Below are 22,548 nucleotides of genomic sequence, written 5' to 3'. Positions count from 1 at the left end.
TGTGTGTGTGTGTGTGTAGCACTCAAACAAGAGCTTTTACGGAAGAACAAAGACGCTCTGCAGTCATGCAAGTCTCACAACCTTGCGCTTCTCAAATCGAACCAACAAGCAGAAATAGAGGTAAGACACTGGAGGCCTTATAGCTCACACTGCTGACAGGGTTGTAGGTTATTTCTCTTTTCCTTTTGGTTTTTCTAACAGTTGTGTGTTTTTTTGTTATCAGGCTCTGGAAATCCGTGTGCGAGAGGAACAAAGAATGATGGATAAGAAGATTGTAGCGGAAATGGATCAAAAAGTGATAGACCAGCAGAACACCCTGGAGAAGGCTGGAGTCCCTGGGTTTTATATCACCACTAATCCTCAGGTTAACATCTCCACCTGTCCACACCTGTCCACTCACTGTAGTTCAGATGCACTACTAACACTACAAATTGTAGGGTCACACATAATACATGCACTTGTGATGCAGATGCATGTCCAGAAGATGGCGATGTGTGTCCTAACTAACTGCCCTTCAACTGTTTCAGGAGCTGACGATGCAGATGAACCTACTTGAACTGATCCTCAAGCTTCAACAGAAGGAGTCTCAGTCTGGATTCCTTTGAGAAAGAGGTCTAAATGTGCCAAAAGAGTTAGGGGGAAAAACATTGGCCACAGAGGACGTATGCTCACATTTGTGTCAGTCAACGTGTGGTATTGGTCTCTTCAGGAAATGTTCACTTGTTATAAGTGTATTATTCACCATCAAAACCTGCAGGAGAAGGCTTGTTCTCGAGTGTCTCGAGTGTCGAATGTCGAGTGTCTCGAGTGTGTCGAGTGTCGAGTGGAGAGTCTGGGACAACATAGAATGTAAAGCACTTAAATGCCATGTCACACATTGTGAAATTAGGAAGTTGTTGAAGGACACAGTGTATATACACATTTGAGCAGAGAAAGAAATTAAACTGTAGAGGGTTGATTTGTTGCTCAAGGACACAGTTTGCTGTAACTGGAATTAATGTTGTGACCTTCCTGCAATGAGATTGTCTCTCCATAAGAGCCTCCTGATGCCTTTGGCGAACCATTTTTGGGAAAAGTAATATTTTATTGCTGTGTGTGTACACAGAGAACAAACTGAGCAGCAGTAGTGACACAGCTGAAACCTGTAACCTTCCCCAAATGTCTGAAAACAATGGTGAAAGCATTTTGGAAGGTTTGTGTAACAACCTGCTGTTTATTGAAATGGTCCACTGGACACAGCTACTGCCGGCCTCAGGATGTCGATTTCAAATGTGTAAACTAGAAACAAGATGTGAAATGTGTCAGCTCCAGTGATCTGGCTCTGCTATGAACACATTTTATTGTGAAACATTTCCTACTTTTTTTTTTCTACCATTGTGTATAATGTTTTTTTTAACTATTCAGTTTCTTTTGGTTGTGTTTATACGAGGGGTGCACATTACTGTCCCACATGAATAAACAAATAAACAACAATGAACAATTTAGTTAATGATATGAGGTACAGTATGGACTGTAGCATCAACTATTAGTATGTCCATTATATGAAGATCTGTTTTCATAAAACAAATGTCAAACAAAATGTTGTCTTCTGTAAATAATTTAACAGAATTGAGTGCTGTTGAAAGCTCATTTGTGTAGCACTGGGTTCCAAAACAATTTCACTGGGAGGCTGCCACTGCTCAACACTTCATTTAGCGCCAATTAAGATATGGATAGTTTGATTGGATGCAGCTGAACAGACGCTATTGCCCCTGTATTTATCTGTATATTGGTTATTTTCTTCACCCGTAAGGCATAACCTTTGAAATGTAGGTGTTTTCTTCAACCAAACTATAAATCTGATCCACACATTAAATTGGTAACATTACTGGCAGACCTGACCAGACACATAAAGGCTCTGTGGTGAGGCCCCTGACCACACTGTGATCTACTGTGGCCCTATATCTCCGGTTGTCCTGGAAGGGTTTTAACAGCTGTTTCTTGGTATAAAATTTTGTGTTGTATTTGTACTGTTCGATTTTAATTTTGTTTTTATAACATCCATTTGTCAATTTAACTATTGAAATACCATTTTACTGTGAACTGTTTACAGCGGTGGAAATACATTTATTCAAGAATTGAACATGAATATTATTAGTTATTTGTTAAAACACATGTCTTCGATTTTATCTTTCACTTTGCAAATATAATTTATGCATCATACTGTGAACTTTCCCCCGGTCAATATTTTTGCATATTCCTGCAAACTGTACAGCTCTTCATTCATTTACTTCAATAATGCTCATAATGTACACATTGTCTCCTTTCATATTTGTACATATTGTCTTTATTTTTTTAGTTAATATTTTCCTATGTTGTTATGCACCCCTATACCAAGAGTTGCTGCCACTAACTCGATTTTACGTACTTGAGCTGCTTATTTATGTATACTACTTATACAGCCTAATGCATGATTATTAAATGTGATCACATTCATATTCAACCCCACCCACCCCCTCCAACCCTGGGACCCCCGGCTCCAGATAATCTCCTCTCCTGCTGTAATATGGGCGGGGCGCAGTGGGAAAGCCCTTCCAGCAGGAGGAGAAAGGTGACTGTGCCTTTAAGAAGCAGTCCGGGCAGTGCATGTTGCCTTTATTCCTCAGCGCACCTTCTGCTCCATCACCAGCCGATGCGCCCCGGCAACTTCTAGCAGCCCCGGACCCGCAGCGCACACATGCCCGACCCTCAACAACAACGGTAAATGATTTCATTCCCTATGTTAGAACTGCTTATTATTCTCTTCTCGTGGCTACAAAAGGGAATTCAGTTTCACACCTGCGACGTGGCTCCGCATTTCCACAACATCCAGGAGAGAGAGGAAGTCTAACGATCCTCTTTTTAGCGTTTCCATTTTGTTATAAATAATTTATTTGGCATTAAAACGACGCTTAGTGTGCTCTCTCTCCGCGGTACGCTGTGTGACCTTGGATACATCCTGGAAACGAATATGCACAGTGAACGAGCCGTGCAGTTTATGGCAGTGGTCTTATTTCTAGAGGGGGAATAAAGCGTTACGTAATGATAACGGAGGCATCCTGTTGTCGCCATATGCCTGTCGAGGGCAGGAATCGGATGTTGCACCGCCCGGGCCGGGAGGATGAATACTGCTTCTCAGGGAAGAAAACACTCTTTTTTCGGCAGTCTAACAAATCAAACATATCTCCCATCGTGACTGCGCTTGAGGCTTTTATTTTACGCACGGGCGCGACGGATGCCTTTAAGATGACGTGGGCCAGCCCGGTGCGTGATGGGTGACCAGTTCCACACATTAAGGCCTCATTGCAAAATCTAGATAAGACAGATCAACTTAAAGTGTTAGAGAATAGACAGAGAGACTACATCTTAAAAAGGCTGACTGACTGGGATTATTTTATTTCTTTTAAATGATTTACTGCAAGTAAATATGTGTTTACATCTACTTACAAAGCATAATGTTACTATTGTACTGCAATTACAACCAGAAATGTAATATTTGGGTCTAATCTATACAATAATTCAGGAGATCTTATTATATTGACTTTAAAATTGTGTTAAATCCAAATTACATTACATGTCACCATTGTTGTCATTACACAGGCTGCAAGGATGAAGACATAATTTCCTTAAACATAGAAGCTATTCTTTGAGTAAATTGGTTTAGTATAGATTGGTTCTTCACATATGTGTCTATCAGCATTGTGTAAAATGTTTTGAGCCAAACACCAGACCTCATCCTGCAGACCTAACCACAGTATGTCCAGCAAAGTGTATTAACCAGTTTACTGATGTGACCCTCTTCTGATGTGTACCTTTGTCTTACAGGTCAGCTTCATAGACAGGTAATGGATCCAGTGTGATTGTTACAACACCATCCTGCCCAGCTGGCCTGTCTATGTCCGAAACTATGGCAACTTGTCCGAGAGGCTGCACCCCAGCGGTGCGCCTTTGTCAGAAACTGAACCGACTCAAGACACTAGATGATGACATGATGGCCACGTCGCTGAAACGCTGCCTCTCCACCCTGGATCTGACTCTGCTGGGAGTCGGCGGCATGGTGGGCTCCGGCCTTTACGTCCTGACTGGAACAGTGGCTAAAGACATGGTCGGGCCTGCTGTCATCATATCTTTCATTTTTGCAGGTATTGCGTCTCTACTGGCCGCCTTTTGTTACGCAGAGTTTGGAGCGCGCATTCCCAAAACAGGATCCGCCTACATGTTTACCTATGTCTCTGTAGGAGAGATCTGGGCCTTTCTCATTGGTTGGAACGTGATTCTGGAGAACATGATTGGTGGCGCTGCTGTGGCACGCGCCTGGAGTGGCTATCTGGACTCCATTTTTAACCACGCCATCCAGAACTTCACGGAGACACACATCATGCAGTGGAACGTGCCCTTCCTTGCCCATTACCCCGACGTCCTTGCAGCAGGGATTCTAATAGTTGCCTCGTTCTTCATCTCATTTGGAGTTCAAGTGTCCTCTTACCTCAACCATATCTTCTCCACTATTAGTATGGCCGTCATTGTTTTCATCCTGGTCTTTGGCTTTATGCTGGCTGAACCAGCCAATTGGAGCCAGAAAGAAGGAGGTTTTGCACCTTTTGGGCTGTCTGGAATACTGGCAGGGTCCGCCACGTGCTTCTACGCATTCGTGGGCTTTGATGTAATTGCGTCCTCAAGTGAGGAGGCAAAGAACCCACAAAAAGCGGTTCCCATTGCCACTGCGGTCTCCCTCGCGTTGGCTGCAACAGCTTACATCCTGGTCTCTACAGTGCTCACGCTAATGGTACCCTGGCATACACTGGACCCCAACTCAGCTCTGGCAGATGCTTTCTTCCGCCGCGGTTACAGTTGGGCAGGAGTGATTGTGGCAATAGGTTCCATTTGTGGTGAGTGTCAACTCTTAATTGAGAAGGACAGTTCAAATGTCTGTTACATGGTTGCATTGTAGTATTGCACAGTGCTACATTTTTACTTTATGACTCTCTGTTTCCATTTCTAGCCATGAACACAGTGCTGCTCTGTAATCTCTTCTCCCTCCCTCGGATTGTGTACGCCATGGCAGAGGACGGGTTGTTCTTCTCCATTTTTGCACGGGTCAATCCCGTCACCAAAGTCCCTGTCAATGCTATATTGGTCTTTGGGGTCCTCATGGCCACCATGGCTCTCATCTTTGACCTGGAGGCCTTGGTTCAGTTCCTGTCCATCGGCACCCTCCTGGCGTACACCTTTGTGGCAGCGAGCGTTATTGTGCTGCGCTTCCAGCCTGAGAAAACCAACTGTAAGGGAACCGCTTCCACATCTCCCAACCCTAATGCTGAGCCTTCCCCTGCCCCCTCAGAGTCTCAGACCATAGCCGAGGACAGTGGGGAGCTGAAGCAGTACGAGTCCTTCTCTGACAAACTCCAGCTGGTGGAGAGGCAGACGATGAGAGAGCGGCGTGGGGTAGGGCAGCTGAAGGCCTACTGGGAACCCTACCTTGGCAGGCTGGTGGCGGACTGTGAGCCGGGCGAGGTTGTGGCTTTCTGCGTGCTGACTCTGATCGTGAGCTCGGTCTCCCTCTGTGCTGTGATAGAATTTGGAACCAAACAGCTGCAGCTGCCTATCTGGAGCTTCACCATGCTGATTGTGATTTTTAGCTTAGCTTATGTTCTCAGCCTGGCACTCATATGGATTCACGAGCCACAAACCAACAGCAAAACATTTCAGGTCAGCTCCTTTGTGGTTTTTACAACTATTACACAACTATATGTGTAATATGGTGATTGAATACTGCTATCTTTCACTTGTATTTTGGTCAGCAGATTAAATTATATTCTATAGTCCTGGCAGCAACAGTTAATCTCAATTAAATAAATCAATTTATTTGAAGCCAAATGTTATTGTGTGCGTAAATTATGATGGGTGTATGACTGATCTTTCATTTTATTATACAGGTACCTTTGGTTCCATTGACTCCAGCTGCCAGCATCCTCTTTAATGTGTTCCTCATGATGAAGCTCAGCTCTTTAACCTGGATTCGATTCACCGTATGGATCGCTATAGGTAAGAAGAAACCAGACCTTATAGGGAACATACTGGCTGAATAAAAACTTTCTGTTGCAGTGTTCCTCAAACATATTCCTGCAAAACATACATTGTTTGCTCAACTGTAATATATAAGTTGTTAAGGTAATTTTGGTTACTTAAAGGCAGACGAATCCACAGTGCAAACATCATGTGAAATGAAAAGTTGTTCAAACATCTGCCTTCTGCTGTTTGCGAACTTAATGTACACACGTGTTACATCATCAGATTAAACATTTTCTGCTCTCTTAACGAAATAGAGAAACTTTTCCCTTTTGTCAGCAACCCTCTTAGGATGTAGATGGTGGTCAGGCAGCGTTAATGCCCTGTCAGTAAGAGGGGGGGGGGGGATCACTGGGGAAACATGATTAGCTGCATTAGCTTAAGGGTTCTCTGGACCAGTAAACCATTTAAACACTGCTGTCAGACTGCAGCAAGTTAACAAGATGCACAAGCATGGAATAGTGCACTTGACAGGGCCCATGGCTGGGCTCTTTTCATTTCCCTGGAGAAAGGAAAGAAAGAAACGGCCACTTACCTTCCATAATGGCCACTGAAGGACGAAAGCGTGGGATTTCTTCATTCCACTCAGAGATTGGGTTGAGTTAAAGCCAAGTAATCAATATCACATCAAAGAGTAAATACAAATTGATGAAAGTACTGTATAGTAAATATAACACTTTAGACATATTGAGGGCTTCTGAAATACAGTAAATATTTTTTACCCTACTAGTGGCAATGAAAAAATCTGCATTAACAGTCTGACACTTTATCTGGTATCAAAATTCAATTTGTCTAATATTTATTATTTAATTTATGACAAAATCAACGACTATATATGCAAAACCAACCACTCCCATCAGATGTAACTTTGTGCTGCGAAGATTTTTAAAATTAGCCAATCAACAGCGAAAATAAGTTGCCATGTAGTAATTACCTTGCTTTTCTCTGTTTTATACCACTATTAAACTGTAATATCTTGGGTTTTTTGAACTGAGAAAACCAAGGACATTTAAGGCATCACCTTGAAAAAAACATTTTTACTATTTTCTGACATTTTATAACAAAACGATTAATCAGTCAGTCAATCTAGAAAATAATCAGCAGATTAATCGATAACAAGCCATATTGTGTTTTTTGCTAATTAGCAAATGTTAACATGCTAAACTATGATGATGTTCAACATGTTAGCGTTGTAATTGTGAGCATGCTGACTTTAGCATTTAACATTTAACATTTATTTTATTTAAAAATAAAAACAACTACAACATAAACAGGAGAAGCAAAACAGCATAAAAAAACAAGTGGGCCAATGGAAACGGAGAAAAAAGGGGGATGGGGGGTGATAGATCGCGGATTATAAGCAGATTTTAATACAGGGGTTTTGAGTGCGGTTTTGAAAGGTGGGAGTGAGGGAGAATGTCAGAGGTGTTGGGGGAGAGTGTTCCAGGTGGAGGGGGCAAAAAACATCAAAGCTATTATAATCAGTCTGTCCATGGGTTTTTATGACACATATACATTGAATAACATAAAAGTCATCAACATTTCCCAAACCAAACCTTTTAATCCCACGCGGAGACACTTGGCATGGCCAGACTTTAAGTTTGAGTAATTCCAGTTACAAATGTTTCTTACTGTCCCTTTCCCAGGTCTGTTTGTGTATTTTGGCTACGGGATCTGGCACAGTAAGGAGGGCATGCGGGAGCTGCAGCCCAAAGACATGGCCGCCCGGTACGTGGTGCTACCCAGCGGCAGCCTGGTAGAGACAGTGCAGTCTGTCCAGCCCGATGGACAAGTGGACCACATCAACTCCTCGACTGCATCGACAGCTGAGGAGTACGCAGGAAAGAGATGATGTGTGACCAAACATAGTCAGTACTACTGCCTGGTATTATCTGTTGTCTACCACTCATACGCTGTACTATTACTCGTGTACTCTCTGTATCTCTCACTCCCTTTAGCGTGGGACCCGCCTGCCACAGTCTGTACTCGTTGCTCTGCAAATGTAAGCACACCACAGGGTGGGATGCACGCTCTCTGTCTCGTTGTGAAGCATATTTGTATATCTTGTAATACTCGAATGTACAGTAGAGAGCTTTATTACTGTCCTGTAAACTCCTAGCATCAACGTTGTGTTATATCCTTTAAGACCAGCTCTTTTCTTGCAACCTTGCCAGTTTGTCAGGATCCACATGGTTATAGGTTCAATTCGGTGCTTTCTTTGTGACAAACTGTACTTTTAGTTAAGTACACTCAGTGTTGTTTTGTTTTTTTTATGTTAACACAGATCTGGAGCTGGAAAATCAACATTCACCAAAACTGTCATTTTGTCAACAAAGTGGAATGCAACAGTGCATTTTTGAAGATATAATTTGAGCATCTTAAGCATTCATTTGTTGCATGTTTTCTTAGGTAAGCAGAGGAATGCAAAGACTTTTGTGAGTTTACATTTTTGCCTTTTTTTCAAATTCTTCTCCCCAAAGCCTCAGGAGCCACTACAGGCTGTAATCAGTTGGATCCTCTTAGTCCATCTCCTCCTTTTAGTACTCATAGATTGCCCTAAGTATAGTAGTATATAGTATAGTATAGTTTCTGGGAAATTATTTAATCACATATTCTAAGACATGTATTTATTTTTCTATTATTACTATTGATATCTTGCTTTCATTCAGATTTCATTAGCTTTTTTTCTGAGTTTAATGTTTTTGCCACTGTCAGTTTTGTTATACATGTTTTACCTCTTTTAGTCTCTATCAAGAATTTGTGTTTACCTTTTAAGTGGCTGAGCAACCCTTCAGTGCTTGACTTAATCTCCTAGATCTTGTCCCATGACCCCGTTATTTTTTGTGTCACTGATCTTGCTCTTTTCTCACGGACAGCAGCCCTCTCCCCTTCTCCCCTGTTGGCATGAGATTAGAAATCAAAGCACATAGATTACTGAGCTTTTACTTCGTATGACTGATTTCCTGGGATAACCTGAGAGATAATTAGATTATTGGATACATAAGGAAAGCACAAACCTTTTGAGTGGGAATCTTCACACACAGGGTAGAATATTTGTAGGCAGGCAGACATTGGTTGTTCTGTTAAACCTGGGATGTGCTCCATCTCTGTGAGGCCTCCATAATCCCAGCAGCAGATTTGCAGCAGTCCCTGTGGCCAGTCTGCAGCCTGACCTAGATTAGAGAAAGGCGGCACACATGTGAGAACACTCACATTATACTGATAACATTCCCACAGCCAACACTTGTAAACAATGGTGTCAATAAGTGAACATGAGGCTTTAGTTTTTCTTACATATAGGTAAATATACTTAAAAAGATGGTTTTATTCATTTCAGTTTGTGTTTGCATGTGTTACACAAGAAACCAATGGCCTTAAACATGTAATCAATGCAGACTGAATTCCAAAGTCAAAGTAATAAGTTTTAACAATTCATGCTTTCTAATTATTAAACCAAAACACGAACATGGAAGAGATCGTACAGTAGAAGGCATTTTGGCATAATTTCCAAAAGGAGTCGTGTTCAAGAGAATTTTGTACAACTTTGCACATTGAAAACTATTATCTGGTCATTTTGTGTCACAGTTATGCTTTCGATGTCAGGGCCAGTGCTGGATATTGATACTGCGGTGCTTTTTTAAAGCTGAGCGTTCTCACACCTCTTTCTCTGTCTTTTTTGTGCCAGGAAGCACAGTTATCCAATTCTTTTCTTACTCCTGAATAGAATTGTACTCTGTACTTGCACATTAAGTTCTTGAATCTTTCTGTTATAGTGTATGTCTGTATAAAATGCAAAAGACTGTGTTATAAATGAAAAATAAATGTTTTGAAGCAGCATTTACAAAAATCTAAATTGTGGAATAATCTGACAGCAGTATCACCTCCGGGAATCGCATCTTACACGCTTTTAGTTGGAGTGGGGGAACCAGCTGCTAGACTGTGTTTAGTCCAGAGGGTAGAATAAGACCTACACTACAACCAGCATTGGTTTGGTTCTGTTCTGTCATAAACAACTAACATATAACACCCTTAAATATTCACAAAAAGAAGAAGACAACAAAAACAAAGGACACAAATTAATTCAACATGAAACCGAGACCCACCTGGAATAAAATATAAGAAAAACATATTATGCATAACATTTCTAGAATGATACAGCATAAAAAACCCTAAAAAATAAGTTATTTCCATAGTGATCGTGGCAACAACAGGACTGCTGTGTTTTATGTTTAAATATTCATTTGAGGAACTATCTAATGCTAACTTCTGGTGACTTTAGGAGAAATCTACAGATGCAAACAGACAAGTGTAGTAAAATATACACCTAAATGTGTAGTTTGGCTGTTTTCTTTCCACCAGTCTGATAGAAAACGTGTTATGGAAGCAAAATAGCCCAAAGTCTCAAAATTGACCAGTGCATGGAAAAACGTTTTGCCTGTAGTGTCTCTCCGTAAAACAATGAAGTACTAATGAGTACATCTCTTTTAAAAAACTGTAATAGACTGAGTTTTTCAAATCATCTGTTAAACTGTTCTAAATTTTAACTGCCACACAATAAATATCTAGGAGTTTTGACTGAATTTTGACTATGTCTGGTATTATGCTGGTTGTTACTGACTTACTGCTCAATACTAAACCCTTATTAGCAATTGTAACCATTCTATTGATTTCAAATCTCTATTTAAGTGTTTATTTTATTGTAATCAAAAATGTATATATGATCTTATTTTGTACAATTTCCCTCAGACTGCATCATTTTGCTGCTTGGAGAGACCATAGAGATTACATGTATAGTCATTTCTTGATTTCTATTTTTAAGAAAACTATAAACTTCTGGACATCTTTTAAACCAGAGACATTTTGATTAAATAACCCATACAAGTTCTTGACATGTAAATAGTCCACATTTTTCTAAATAAGAATTCTTTGGGCATTTTTTGCCTTTATTTGGATAGTGACAGTTTGAAGATAGAAAGGAAACTGGGGCGAGAGAGAAAGGAAATAACACACAGCAAAGGGCATCAGGTTGGCATCGAACCCAAATAACTGTGGTGAAGACTCAGCCATTGTATATGGGGCCCCAAAAGTATTGATTATTGTTTATCAGTACAACAGCAATTCTCTCTTCATTGCACAACTTGATTTTAGAATATACATGACACACCAACAGGACTAAATGCCATATAAGCAGCACTGATATAAAGAGCTTAAGACTAACTTCAATTACATGCTCGATGACATAACTGTATAGTTAAACCAATTTAGGGCTTAACCCTTCGGGTCAAGTGCTGTCGTTTAAGTGAATGAAATGATAGATCAGGTGTTTGTTCAGTGAGAGTTTGCAGTTAGTTTTCAGTATTTGACAGGTTGATGAACACACAGCTACAAGAACAAATACAAAATGTGTTTGACTTCAACAGCTCTGACACAAGCTAAGTCTCTTGGGCTCCCTATTAGACTCAGATTACAACTGAGCTCCTGACATCTCAAATTTCAGCTCTGCAAAACAAGCCTCATGACGTGTGGTGCAAATACAAAAATGAGAAGTGTCAACTCACAGTGATCTGGATGTGGTCTTCATCTTGGTGCACTATTGAGGATTTACTGACACATTATCATTTAGGGACTGAAATAAAAGGTCTGTGGTGATTCAGCAGAGCATGAATACTGCAAGCACTTGCGTTTCCATGGCAACTCTCATTCCCCACCTTTGTCAGATAGCACTATAAAAGCTGTCAACACACCTGTCCCTGTGTCTTTGTTTGTGTGGCATTCAAAGTTGTACAAACCGCCCATTTACTCAGAACCATGTGACTCATCCGCTGGGAAGGTTACCCATTCAGATACAGGTTTGTTTGCAGATCATATATCCAGAAAGCTGATATGCAACAGCCACCAATGCACTGTTTTAGTCTTACTTCTATATATCCACAGTAAGTTTATTATATTCATATTCATATACACATAATGAGATATGCACTGGTAACTGTCATAAGTGTACATAATGACATGACATTAATGTAGGGAAAGTGCCTTTATGAGCCACGTAGCTGTTGCCAAAGATTCCTTACACGAAGCTGAGTTCTTTCTCTCTCCATCTGTAAGACTTTCATTTCCTCCTCTGATTCGAGCTCCTGGACTGAGAAAGGAGAGAAGCATTGCGTGTTCTCGTGTGACTCTTAGCAGCAGCGGAGCCCGAGTTGAGGTGGAGGGTTTGAAGGTGAAGTTGCAGGGACGAGGGGGAGGCGGCGGCGGTGGACACGCGATCCTCTGACCCAGTTGACTCCAGACCACTTTCCCCCCATCTTGCTTCCTTCCCTCTGTTACTGTATCCCAGCCGCGTTGCACTGCTGCTCTGCCTGTGGTACAAAGGAGGAATAAGGCGATAGTGGAAACACGGTTGGATGATTAAGCATTTAAAAAAATGTATGCTTCTGTAACATTTCTAACAAATCGAACTTACAAGCGGCTGTTCTGTGTTTGTGTCGGGTGATTTTGTTGTTTTTCTGCTGGTGTGCTGAGCAGAGGTGACGCCTCCTATTGATAGAAAAGTTGTACTTTTTCTTCAAGTTCATTCATGTGTAATACACATCAATTCACATATTCCCACACATGTAAATTTGAATCCGTCCTACCCTGCTGGCATCATTTTGTGTCCTTTCCCTCAGTTTCACAAGGCTGGTGTGCAGGGTGATGTTTTCCTGCTCCAGAACTTTCATACGAATGTTGTTTGCCTGCAATTGTCGCTCCATATCCAAAAGCACGTTTCCCGTACCTTGAAAATACACAATAAACAACATGAAAACACATACAACATGTCTTCAGTCCTAAAAAAAGGAAGCAGCTAGGAAATAAATGACCAGATACGTTATTCATACTTTGTTTTTCCGAGTAGTGCGTGTGGTTTCTGTGTGTATACCAAAGAAAAAGAAGATAGCTGGTGCAAACAGCACTGAGTCTTATGTACATACGTTTAGGTAATGTCAGTGAGTAATTCATGCAAGATGCTAATATTTTACAGACAGATAATAAATAACTGCCTACTCTGTGGTTGGGCCTGCAGGGGGCTGAGCTCTGGGAACGCCACCAGCATCCTCTCCCTCTCCATCAAGGTTTGCACATATTCCTTCAGCTCAGCCACGCTGTTCTTTAGCTCGCCTACGTGTGTTTCTAGTGTCTGTTTCTCCTTCTGGAGCTCTAAACACAGGTCCTGTTGGAAAGAAGCATCACAGCATGAGGTTTAAAAGTCTTTATTATGGAAAATGCTGGCCGTTTGGTACTAAAGGGCTACCTGCTGTTGAGCGAGCTGGGCCCGCACTTGGTCCTTCTCCTCTGACACCTGTTGCAGCTGATTGTGCAGGTCGATCTGTCTCTCCTCTCTCTCTCCCAACTCCCTCTGCAGCTCTTCACACTCTTCGTCGAGAGCGTCAACTCTCTTTAACAAAGATGTCTGCTTGGCCTGCATCGACTGGAACAACAACAACAAAAAAAGAGTCCGTGGTGGGGGGGGTCATGGTCTCCAGCTGAAAAACAACAAGTAATCCTGTGTTTGTCATGACACTGACCTCTTGCTGGCGACAGGCACTGTGGTACTTGGCGGCCTCTTTGTCAAGGTGGAGCTGAGTGTCTGAGATTTGACTCTCTAGCTGCTGGATCCTTTGCTGTAGTTTACAACGGGCGTCTTCCTCAACGTGAAAGGTCCTCACTTTCTCCTGCAGCACATTCTTCTCACATTCTAGCATACAATAAAGTGACACATCACACATATCAGGTCATTTTATGTGTATGACTAAAACATTTCATGCAATTCTGCAAACTATGAATATTAAAAGAAGGGTGGCTTGACGGTAAACTGTCCTTACCAAGTGCTTCTAATGTGTCTTGCTGTACTGCTACTTTCTCTTTCAGTCTGGAATTACTCTCCTCCAAGCTCAGAGTTTCTGTTACAAAAGTATTACAAATATTAGTAGTGTGATCTCACAGAGTTCCCATCATATTTATTTGTGAATCTTCTGCACCTCTCCTGAATTGTTGCTGCTCCTCTTGCAGCCTTTGCTCTGTTTGTTTCATTGATCTCTGTGCTTTCCGCAGTGAAAACTCCAGCTGGACTATGTTTGCTTGGTGTTTTTCCGTCTGATCCCTGAACTCTTTCTGCGCTCTTTCCAACCGAGACCTCAATCTCTCCCGCTCCGCTTCTGCTGCCGCTAGTCTATCATTCAGAGGCTGCACCGTACCCCGCACATCTTGAAGGTGCTTTGCCAGCCGTCGCAGGTCCCTGAGCTGCTCATTGGCCCACTGGGCGACATCACCTGCTGTCATATGTCCCAGCTCCAGGGTGTCCTCCACTGCTACTAAGAGCGGCTGAAGAGATGAGGGCAGGCCCTCACTCCGGAACAGTTCTATCAAAGCATCTCCTGTTTTTCTCAATATGGATTGGACTTGGTGACACGCATCGCAGGGAGCAAGGGATGATTCAACCGTCTGGCTGCTTACATTGTGGCTGTTGACTTTAGGATAGCTGTTGTGGCTAGGGCTGGAGGGGACGTGATTCTGGGGGAAAACTTGTGGCGAGGAGCTTTTTGAAGACCGGGCAGATGAGCAATGTCTGCAAAAGTCACTCCTTGAGCTCAGTTGGTGGGAGACAGATGACTCCGTCTCATCACTGTCAAATGCCTTTTCTTTTGTCTGCTTCTTGATGTCTTTGTAGCCTCCCTAAAAAAAAAGATAGGAAAGAAACTAGATCCATCAGTTTGTTTATATTTTTGCCTTTTTTAAATTGTTTTATCTTCACTTAAATCAAGCAGTTTGCCTACCTTAAGGCTGGCAAATTGGACTAAATTACTCCAGTAGTTTCTGACAATAAGACCAACTGACAGGCATCCTCTCTGCTGGGTTTGTTCTCTCCTGTGGCTGCAACTAATTTGCTCAACATAAGCATTGAAGCTTTGTAGAAGAAGCAGCAATCTTGTCCAGGAAGAGGAGAGAAGAAAGACAAGGCTTGTTTTAGTCATTAAGAGATATTTGTTAATGTGACATACCTGTAAATGATTTATTCTCAGAAAAAAAAACATGTAAATATCATCAGTCATACACAGTAATGTAAATATGTGTGTATGTGTGTGTTGTTATTGTTCTTCCTGTATGTATGCCTATTTTTGTGTATGTACATTAAGAGCAATGTGTATATATGTGTACCTGCTCAGTAAAAGTGATGTTAGGCTGTGTGTTAATTCAGTTTAATTCAAAGGGGCTTTATTGGCATGGAGAACAGACCTTTACATTGCCAAAGCAAGTGTAAAATAATGTATATACAGACTAATAAGAAGAAGAATTTAAAATAAAGTAGAGAAAAATAAAAGTAGACTTAAATAAGTGAGAACTTTCATGTTGGGCAGCAAGATATGCCATCATGCACAAATCTGTGATTACAAAAATAAATGCCCCCTTATATGATCAAATATGTGACATTATTACCTGTCAATCACCAGCTCCAGTAACACAATGTGGGAGTGCTGGTTGAATGCATCCTCCCCATCCACAAAGTCATACTGCTCCAGTAGAACTACCATGTCCAGATTACAGGAGAGTTTATCGGGGAACTTCCAGGAGGAGAAGCGGACCGGTCCGGTTCTAGAAAACACATCCAGGGTCGCACCTTGAAGGTCGACGAGGTCTTTTCGGAGGCTTTCGATACAGTCCTGGCGGCCCAAGAACTCACTCATGTCTCACAACCTAGTTTCTTTCTGCCTGACACAACAATGAGGGGGGGGGGGCTTGTTGTCCACGCATCTCCCTGGCAACTCCGAACGTAATACTACAAGTCCCATAATGCTTTGTGGCGTGTTTCCGGAAGTAATAGACCTCCATTGGGTCAACGATAGCACGACGCGGTAAGTGCACAACTAGTAGCAAATTTAGCCTTTTAGCCGGTGTAAAATGCGTTTTCTTACATAATATGCGGTATAATAAGTGTGTTTAAAATACGTATGCTATTTTTGTCGGTTGGGTGTTTGCAGGTAACTTCCAGTTTCCCCAAAAGAAGACACAGCCATGCCGCCTGGGCCTGTTCAAATTGTTCAGCCGGAGTCCAACAACAAGGTGATTGTACTATATACGTGCTTCTACTGTGGGGGGGGCAAACTAATGAACAGTTAACTTACACTTTACCTTACTGTGAAATGTCTCTATGAATGTGAATTTTTGAGGAGATAACGTGGATAACCACCACGAAGCGTAAAGCCTGTTCGCCTGTTTGTTAGCTTTGAGCGTCAATTCATTTGATGTTTTGAGATAAAGTTAAACTGCGGAGACTTCTCTCTGCCACAGCTGAGGAGTAGCAGAATTTCGTGTGTTTGTTATTTTCTAAAGAATATTATTTAGTTAATGTTAAGTAATAACTTAACTGTTAGATGTAAGTAGACACCAGCTCCTCATGAGGGCTTCTACAGTGAAATATGTGCATTATCCACAGTAACCAGGATCTTTTTACCAGAAAGCCAGGGNNGTAAACCCAAGTAAACTCAGTTTATCCACCTCTTCAATATAAGCCTGAGAGCTTACTTACCTGTTTTCAGATGAAGTGTATCTGTATTTATCACAACATCCCTGCCAAGAAGTAATATTGCTCCGACTGCCACAAACCAAGATCCATTTATCCATTTTGTATCAGGATGGTGGCAGAAGCATTACTATCAGACAGCCCAAAACACCTGCAGACAAAACTAAAGCTGGCATGATACCAGAAGGATTTTGTGATTCAAGCTTATGTGTTGGTAGTGGATCAGGAATCGTAGATGTGACATGGCCATGTTAAACGTCTAAATGCAATGGATGCTTATGTAGTTGGTGAGCTTGTTTTTTTTAAATTTTTTTTTACTATTTTCTCGCATCTAACGAATGTAAATTTTGTCAACAGAACGATGCACCATCAGAAGAAACCCCGGCTACCAAACCCATCGTCGGTATCATATATCCGCCTCCTGAGGTCCGAAACATAGTCGACAAGACAGCCAGCTTTGTCGCCAGGTTAGTTACCCCACATGTGTCCACTGTACAGTCTCATTTGGATCGTATGTCTGTGATTGAACTAATTCTGTGTCATTTTACAGGAATGGGCCTGAGTTTGAAGCAAGAATCCGTCAGAATGAGATCAACAATCCAAAGTTTAATTTCCTCAACCCTAATGACCCCTACCATGCCTACTACCGTCACAAAGTCAATGAGTTTAAGGAGGGCAAAGCGCAGGAGCCGTCTGCAGCAGTGCCTAAGGTCATGCAGCAGGCCATGCAGCAGGCCCAGCTTCCTCAAAAAGTAAGACACTGCATTTCATTCTGCTCTTACTTTTAGGGTTTTTTATTGCACATCATTTGGAGAATTTGTTCATAACTAATGTTTGCTTTTGTCAATAGGTGCAGGTGATTCAAGAGACAGTTGTCCCCAAAGAACCACCTCCTGAGTTTGAGTTCATTGCGGATCCTCCATCAATCTCAGCATTTGATCTGGACGTTGTCAAGCTCACTGCCCAGTTTGTTGCTCGCAATGGCCGCCAGTTTCTCACTCAGCTCATGCAGAAGGAACAGAGAAACTACCAGTTTGACTTTTTGCGGCCACAGCACAGCCTTTTCAACTACTTCACCAAACTGGTCGAGCAGTACACTAAGGTGACCTGACAGATTGTGCCTGTCTGATATTATTGTTGCTCTTTGTTTGGGCGGTGTTGCTAAACTGTATCTCGATCTTGTCTTTCAACCTGTAGATTCTGATCCCTCCCAAAGGCCTACTGACCAAGCTGAAGAAAGAGGCTGAGAATCCAAGAGAGGTTATGGACCAGGTAATCCCCGTAAACTGTAACTGTTCATCAGAGTAAGCATTAAATAGCATGTTGCCCATGTTAATGAGCTGTTCTGCTGCACCACCATCAGGTGAGGTACCGTGTTGAGTGGGCAAAGTTCCAGGAGCGTGAAAGAAAGAAGGAGGAGGAGGAAAGAGAGAAAGAACGCGTGGCATATGCCCAAATCGACTGGCATGACTTCGTAGTGGTTGAGACGGTGGATTTCCAGCCCAACGAACAAGGTAATATAACCACAATAATTCTAATCTATAAATGTGCAAGTTAAATGCAGCAGAACAGAATACTTTATCTGTATTTGGCATCTCTCCCTCCTCAGGCCACTTCCCCCCACCTACGACACCAGAGGAGCTCGGCGCTCGCATCCTGATCCAGGAGCGCTACGAGAAGTACGGAGAGAGCGAGGAGGTGGAGATGGAGGTTGAGAGTGAGGATGACGATGACGATAGGGAGACTCGGAACAGCGGCCAGCCCTCACAACCTGATCAAGACACACAAGTGCAGGACATGGATGAGGTAAGCTGTCCTTTTATGACCAATTGTAGGCTGCTTTATTGCAGTAACCTCATTTATGTATTGGTTTGTTGCCCCTGTTCCTGTGCAGCCTTTGTTTGCTCACCTTTAGCTTGACAAAGAAATAAAATATGTGCTGGTAACCACATCTCATTCTTCCCTTCCTGCTTTCCTCAGGGATCTGATGATGATGATGACGGCATGAAGGCTCCACTGCCACCAGACAACCCCATGCCGCCCCCACTGCCCCCAACTCCAGACCAGGTTATTATCCGCAAAGACTACGACCCCAAAGGTAACGCGTGCTTTTATTATATAAGCAAATTCCAAGTGCATAACAAGCTATTACTATGTACAGTCTGTCTCATGATGTCTTTTCCTCACAGCTTCCAAGCCTCAGCCCTCAGTTGCAACTCCAGATGAGTACCTCATCTCGCCAATTACTGGTGAGAAGATCCCAGCCAGTAAGATGCAAGAGCACATGCGTATCGGTCTGCTGGATCCGCGCTGGCTGGAGCAAAGGGACCGCAGCATCAGAGAGAGGCAGACCGAAGATGAGGTCTACGCTCCTGGTTTGGATATCGAGAGCAGCTTGAAACAACTGGCTGAGAGGCGTACCGATATCTTCGGTGTGGAAGAGACAGCCATCGGTAAAAAGATCGGTGAAGAGGAAATCCAGAAGCCAGAGGAGAAGGTGAGAGCAGTTGTGGGTTTGTGTTGCTCAGTTTGGGCTTGAATGAAATTGAGTCACAGAGTTTTGATCTTTAAAACTTTAACGTTACCAGGTTACTTGGGATGGCCACTCAGGAAGCATGGCGCGTACCCAGCAGGCTGCACAGGCCAACATCACTCTGCAAGAGCAGATCGAAGCCATTCACAAGGCCAAAGGACTGGTGGGAGAGGATGATAATAAGGAGAAAATTGGTCCAAGCAAGCCCAGTGACATTCATCACCAGCCTCCGATGCCCTCCAGTGCATCCATGTTGCCTAAACCCAATCCTCCAATGACATCAGTGCCCCGCCCACCCTCTGTGAGTTACTGACTTTTAAAATAAACGGTTAATTGTTAACAAAATGTGATCGTGACTTTTCAACTAATACGCTATGAACATGTTCTCTGTAAACAGTTGGCCCCTCCAGTGCGCACCACTCTCCTGTCTGCTGTACCTGTACTCCCAAGACCACCTGTGGCTCCTGTGGTGCGCCTTGCACCAGGACAAGTTATAACACAAATGCCTCCCATGATCCCCGCCTCCCGCATCAATGTGGTTCCCATGCCACCATCAGCACCTCACATTATGGCCCCCAGACCACCTCCCATGGTTGTTCCAGCTGGTAAGAAGACATTCAATATTCATATGCATTGTAGAGGAAAATAATACTAGTTTGGTATCTAAAACTTTTGTTAACCTTGTTCATCATTTAAAATTAAAATAACTGCTTCTCCTTCCTCCAGCATTTGTCCCTGCTCCTCCAGCACCACAACCCCCGAGCTCTGCCCCTGCTCCACCATCCCACCCACCCCCACCTCATGAGGATGAGCCAGTCAACAAGAAGATGAAGACAGAGGACAACCTTATTCCAGAGGAGGAGTTCCTCCGTAGAAATAAGGTTTGTTATAGCAGTGACATCTCATTAGTTTATTGCCAATAGTTAATGGCACAATCTGCACAGTCCAAATTCAAAATACAGCATTCAAACATTCTATTACAGCCACATTTATTGGCAGGTCTTTAAATACATAGACCCAGAGAAGACAATTACCAAATCAAAGTTATGAATTGTTTTTTAAATGAGTAAATGTTTGTGAACACAGGAGTAAAGTAGACCTGTGTATATTTCCAGTTGTGGTTTTCATTGATAAACCAACCAACTCACAGATCTTCAGTAATAGATTTAGCTGTAATACATGGTCAGGTGTCCAATTGGGCCTTTAACACACATAAGTTCATCCTGTTCATCCTGTTCTCTTGTTGTAAGTTGCTCTGTCTTAACCTGAGCCGTGATTTCTTTTCAGGGTCCTGTGGCGGTTAAAGTGCAGGTCCCCAACATGCAGGACAAGACCGAATGGAAACTGAATGGCCAAGTGCTGAATTTCACCGTCCCACTCACAGATCAGGTATGCAAATGTTGGCTTATTGTCTCCATGTTTTTAGCGAGTGTATGCCAGTGCATCTACCGCATACTAATGGACATGCAAATGCAATCTCTCCACAGGTGTCTGTCATTAAAGTCAAAATCCACGAAGCTACGGGCATGCCAGCAGGGAAACAGAAGCTACAGTATGAGGTAAACTATTCTTTTAAATCCTCTTTTAACCTTACGGTTCCTTAAAACCTTTAAATTGACTTGAGTGAATAATATGTTTTGTTTTTTTTTCCATTTTAGGGCATTTTCATTAAGGATTCAAACTCCCTGGCTTACTACAACATGAGCAACGGTTCAGTCATTCACTTGGCACTGAAGGAGAGAGGTGGAAGAAAGAAGTGAGCCATGCAGCAAGAAGGAAAAGAGTATTCTTGTATGTTATGTCCTACCCTGTCACGTTATTTTAGTTTAATGACAATTGTATTGTGCTTTTCTTACAATTTTTTTGTGAAAAGTATGATCTTTCTTTAATGTGACTGAGAATGATAAATGAATGATACTGTACACTATATGACAGGCATGGCTTCACACTATTGTTTCCGGTCTGGATTTGTTCATTATGATACACCGTATTAGTAAATTGTAAGAACATGTAGAGCCCCGTAATATTCATCCATTTAAATAAAGGAATAAACAATCCAAATCTGCTTTTGTTGCTTCATGATGTGTAAAGATAGAAACTGGTTGATAACAATGTGATTAACTACAACAACATGGATTAATGCAGGTTCAGTGGTGGCTGGCGACTTGGAAAACCAACTCACAGTGTCATATGTGACACCAGTTGGCTACTAATCTCTACTTTCTTATGTTTAACAAAAAAATAAGCAGGAAAACAAAAACTTACAAGATTTCTTGAAACAACAATTGTATTCACTCCTGTTGTTTCCAGATCCACCATACAGGCATAATGCAGAAGACAGAGTATCAAGGGTGTGACATGTAACAAGAAGTAGGTTATTGTTCAACACCTACATACAAATTGTTAAGCTACAGACTGCTTCATATTGAAGATGATCCACATTGTAACAGGCCATGTAATGTCAGACTAGATTTAAGTTTAATTACATGATCCACACCCAGCTCATGTAAAGCAGGAATATATATATATATATATGAAATTAAAGCATATTATATTATGTATATTATATATTACAACATCTAACACAATATATATAGAAAAAAAGAATATATATGCATACATACATACCATTAACAGTATATATACATACATAAAAATAGAAAATATATACATATGAGTCTAAAGTATGTTTATTATAATACAATATATGACTATCAATATGAATATATAGAAGATACAAATATCTGTATACTACAGTATATGAAAGCAGTGTAATGGATAAACAGTAATAAGTACAAACAATGTTAAGAGCTGAATCCTTGTCAGAATAATAAGATAGATAGATAGATAGATAGATAGATAGATAGACTTATTATCATTATTATTATTACTATCACTATCAACTTGCACTTTACAGTATTTGTTATCTTTGTCGTTTTTTAATGTAATTTTAATCTGTGCAAAATGAATAAATAAAAATAAAATAAATAAATATGTCATATATTACTGCACATTAGTTGGTCTAAATTGGTGGTTTGCCTGGAGATTTGCTCTGTGGGTGGATTGCAAGTGCAGGAGAAAATAAGTGCAAGTATTAAACTTTTATAAATTAAAATTATACTGTTCACACTTCTACCCTCAGGCCGGAGGTACAGAAGTTTGAAATGCAAAACAACAAGACTCAAAAACTTTCTTCCCCTCTGCAATCAGACTCCTGAACAGTTGACAATGAACCACCTCGTCACCTTACACCTGTACTTCTGTTGACAACTGCGCTCTTGCACATCCCATAGCATTCATTGCACACTGCACATCAGACACAAATTACTGTAATATTGAGTTTTTTTATTTTTTATCTTTTTTACTTACT

General features: G+C 41.6%; 4 protein-coding genes across 4 annotated transcripts in view; 3 read left to right on the top strand and 1 right to left on the bottom strand.

The window, feature by feature from the left end:
- dgcr6 (DiGeorge syndrome critical region gene 6) overlaps window positions 1–1,473 on the top strand; it is a 2,161-nt gene extending 688 nt beyond the window's left edge. Inside the window, exons 3-5 of the mRNA XM_035657644.1 lie at window positions 20–120; window positions 224–364; window positions 528–1,473. Of these exons, the coding sequence (XP_035513537.1) occupies window positions 20–120; window positions 224–364; window positions 528–605 (320 nt within the window). The 3' untranslated portion in view covers window positions 606–1,473. The remainder of the gene's footprint in view (window positions 1–19; window positions 121–223; window positions 365–527) is intronic.
- Window positions 1,474–2,644: 1,171 nt separating this feature from the next.
- On the top strand, window positions 2,645–7,939 carry slc7a4 (solute carrier family 7 member 4). The gene is made up of 5 exons (XM_035657736.1): window positions 2,645–2,739; window positions 3,844–4,907; window positions 5,021–5,727; window positions 5,955–6,063; window positions 7,734–7,939. The coding sequence occupies exons 2-5, from the start codon at window positions 3,914–3,916 to the stop codon at window positions 7,937–7,939; spliced, it is 2,016 nt and encodes a 671-aa protein (XP_035513629.1). The 5' UTR covers window positions 2,645–2,739; window positions 3,844–3,913.
- A 3,055-nt stretch (window positions 7,940–10,994) lies between these two features.
- ccdc157 (coiled-coil domain containing 157) lies at window positions 10,995–15,828 on the bottom strand. The gene is made up of 10 exons (XM_035658719.1): window positions 15,562–15,828; window positions 14,901–15,051; window positions 14,106–14,799; window positions 13,950–14,027; window positions 13,653–13,822; window positions 13,379–13,555; window positions 13,132–13,297; window positions 12,723–12,862; window positions 12,551–12,624; window positions 10,995–12,446 (listed from the first exon to the last, which is right to left on the bottom strand). The coding sequence occupies exons 1-10, from the start codon at window positions 15,807–15,809 to the stop codon at window positions 12,197–12,199; spliced, it is 2,148 nt and encodes a 715-aa protein (XP_035514612.1). The 5' UTR covers window positions 15,810–15,828; the 3' UTR covers window positions 10,995–12,196.
- Window positions 15,829–15,902: 74 nt separating this feature from the next.
- Window positions 15,903–21,239, top strand: sf3a1 (splicing factor 3a, subunit 1). Its single transcript, XM_035658718.1, has 16 exons — window positions 15,903–15,977; window positions 16,104–16,185; window positions 17,003–17,112; window positions 17,196–17,397; window positions 17,496–17,747; window positions 17,843–17,917; window positions 18,009–18,159; window positions 18,255–18,451; window positions 18,626–18,743; window positions 18,835–19,142; window positions 19,234–19,479; window positions 19,576–19,783; window positions 19,905–20,059; window positions 20,466–20,567; window positions 20,666–20,737; window positions 20,837–21,239. Exons 2-16 carry the CDS (start codon window positions 16,138–16,140, stop codon window positions 20,936–20,938), a joined length of 2,346 nt encoding a protein of 781 aa, XP_035514611.1. The 5' UTR covers window positions 15,903–15,977; window positions 16,104–16,137; the 3' UTR covers window positions 20,939–21,239.
- The last annotated feature ends 1,309 nt before the right edge of the window (window positions 21,240–22,548 follow it).

Source organism: Morone saxatilis, unplaced genomic scaffold (genome assembly GCF_004916995.1).
Source record: "Morone saxatilis isolate NCDOM2014 unplaced genomic scaffold, NCSU_SB_2.0 Contig16, whole genome shotgun sequence".
NCBI classification, from domain to species: domain Eukaryota; kingdom Metazoa; phylum Chordata; class Actinopteri; family Moronidae; genus Morone; species Morone saxatilis.
Note: the sequence above shows the minus strand (reverse complement) of the source record. Positions and strands in the feature narration are given on the sequence as shown.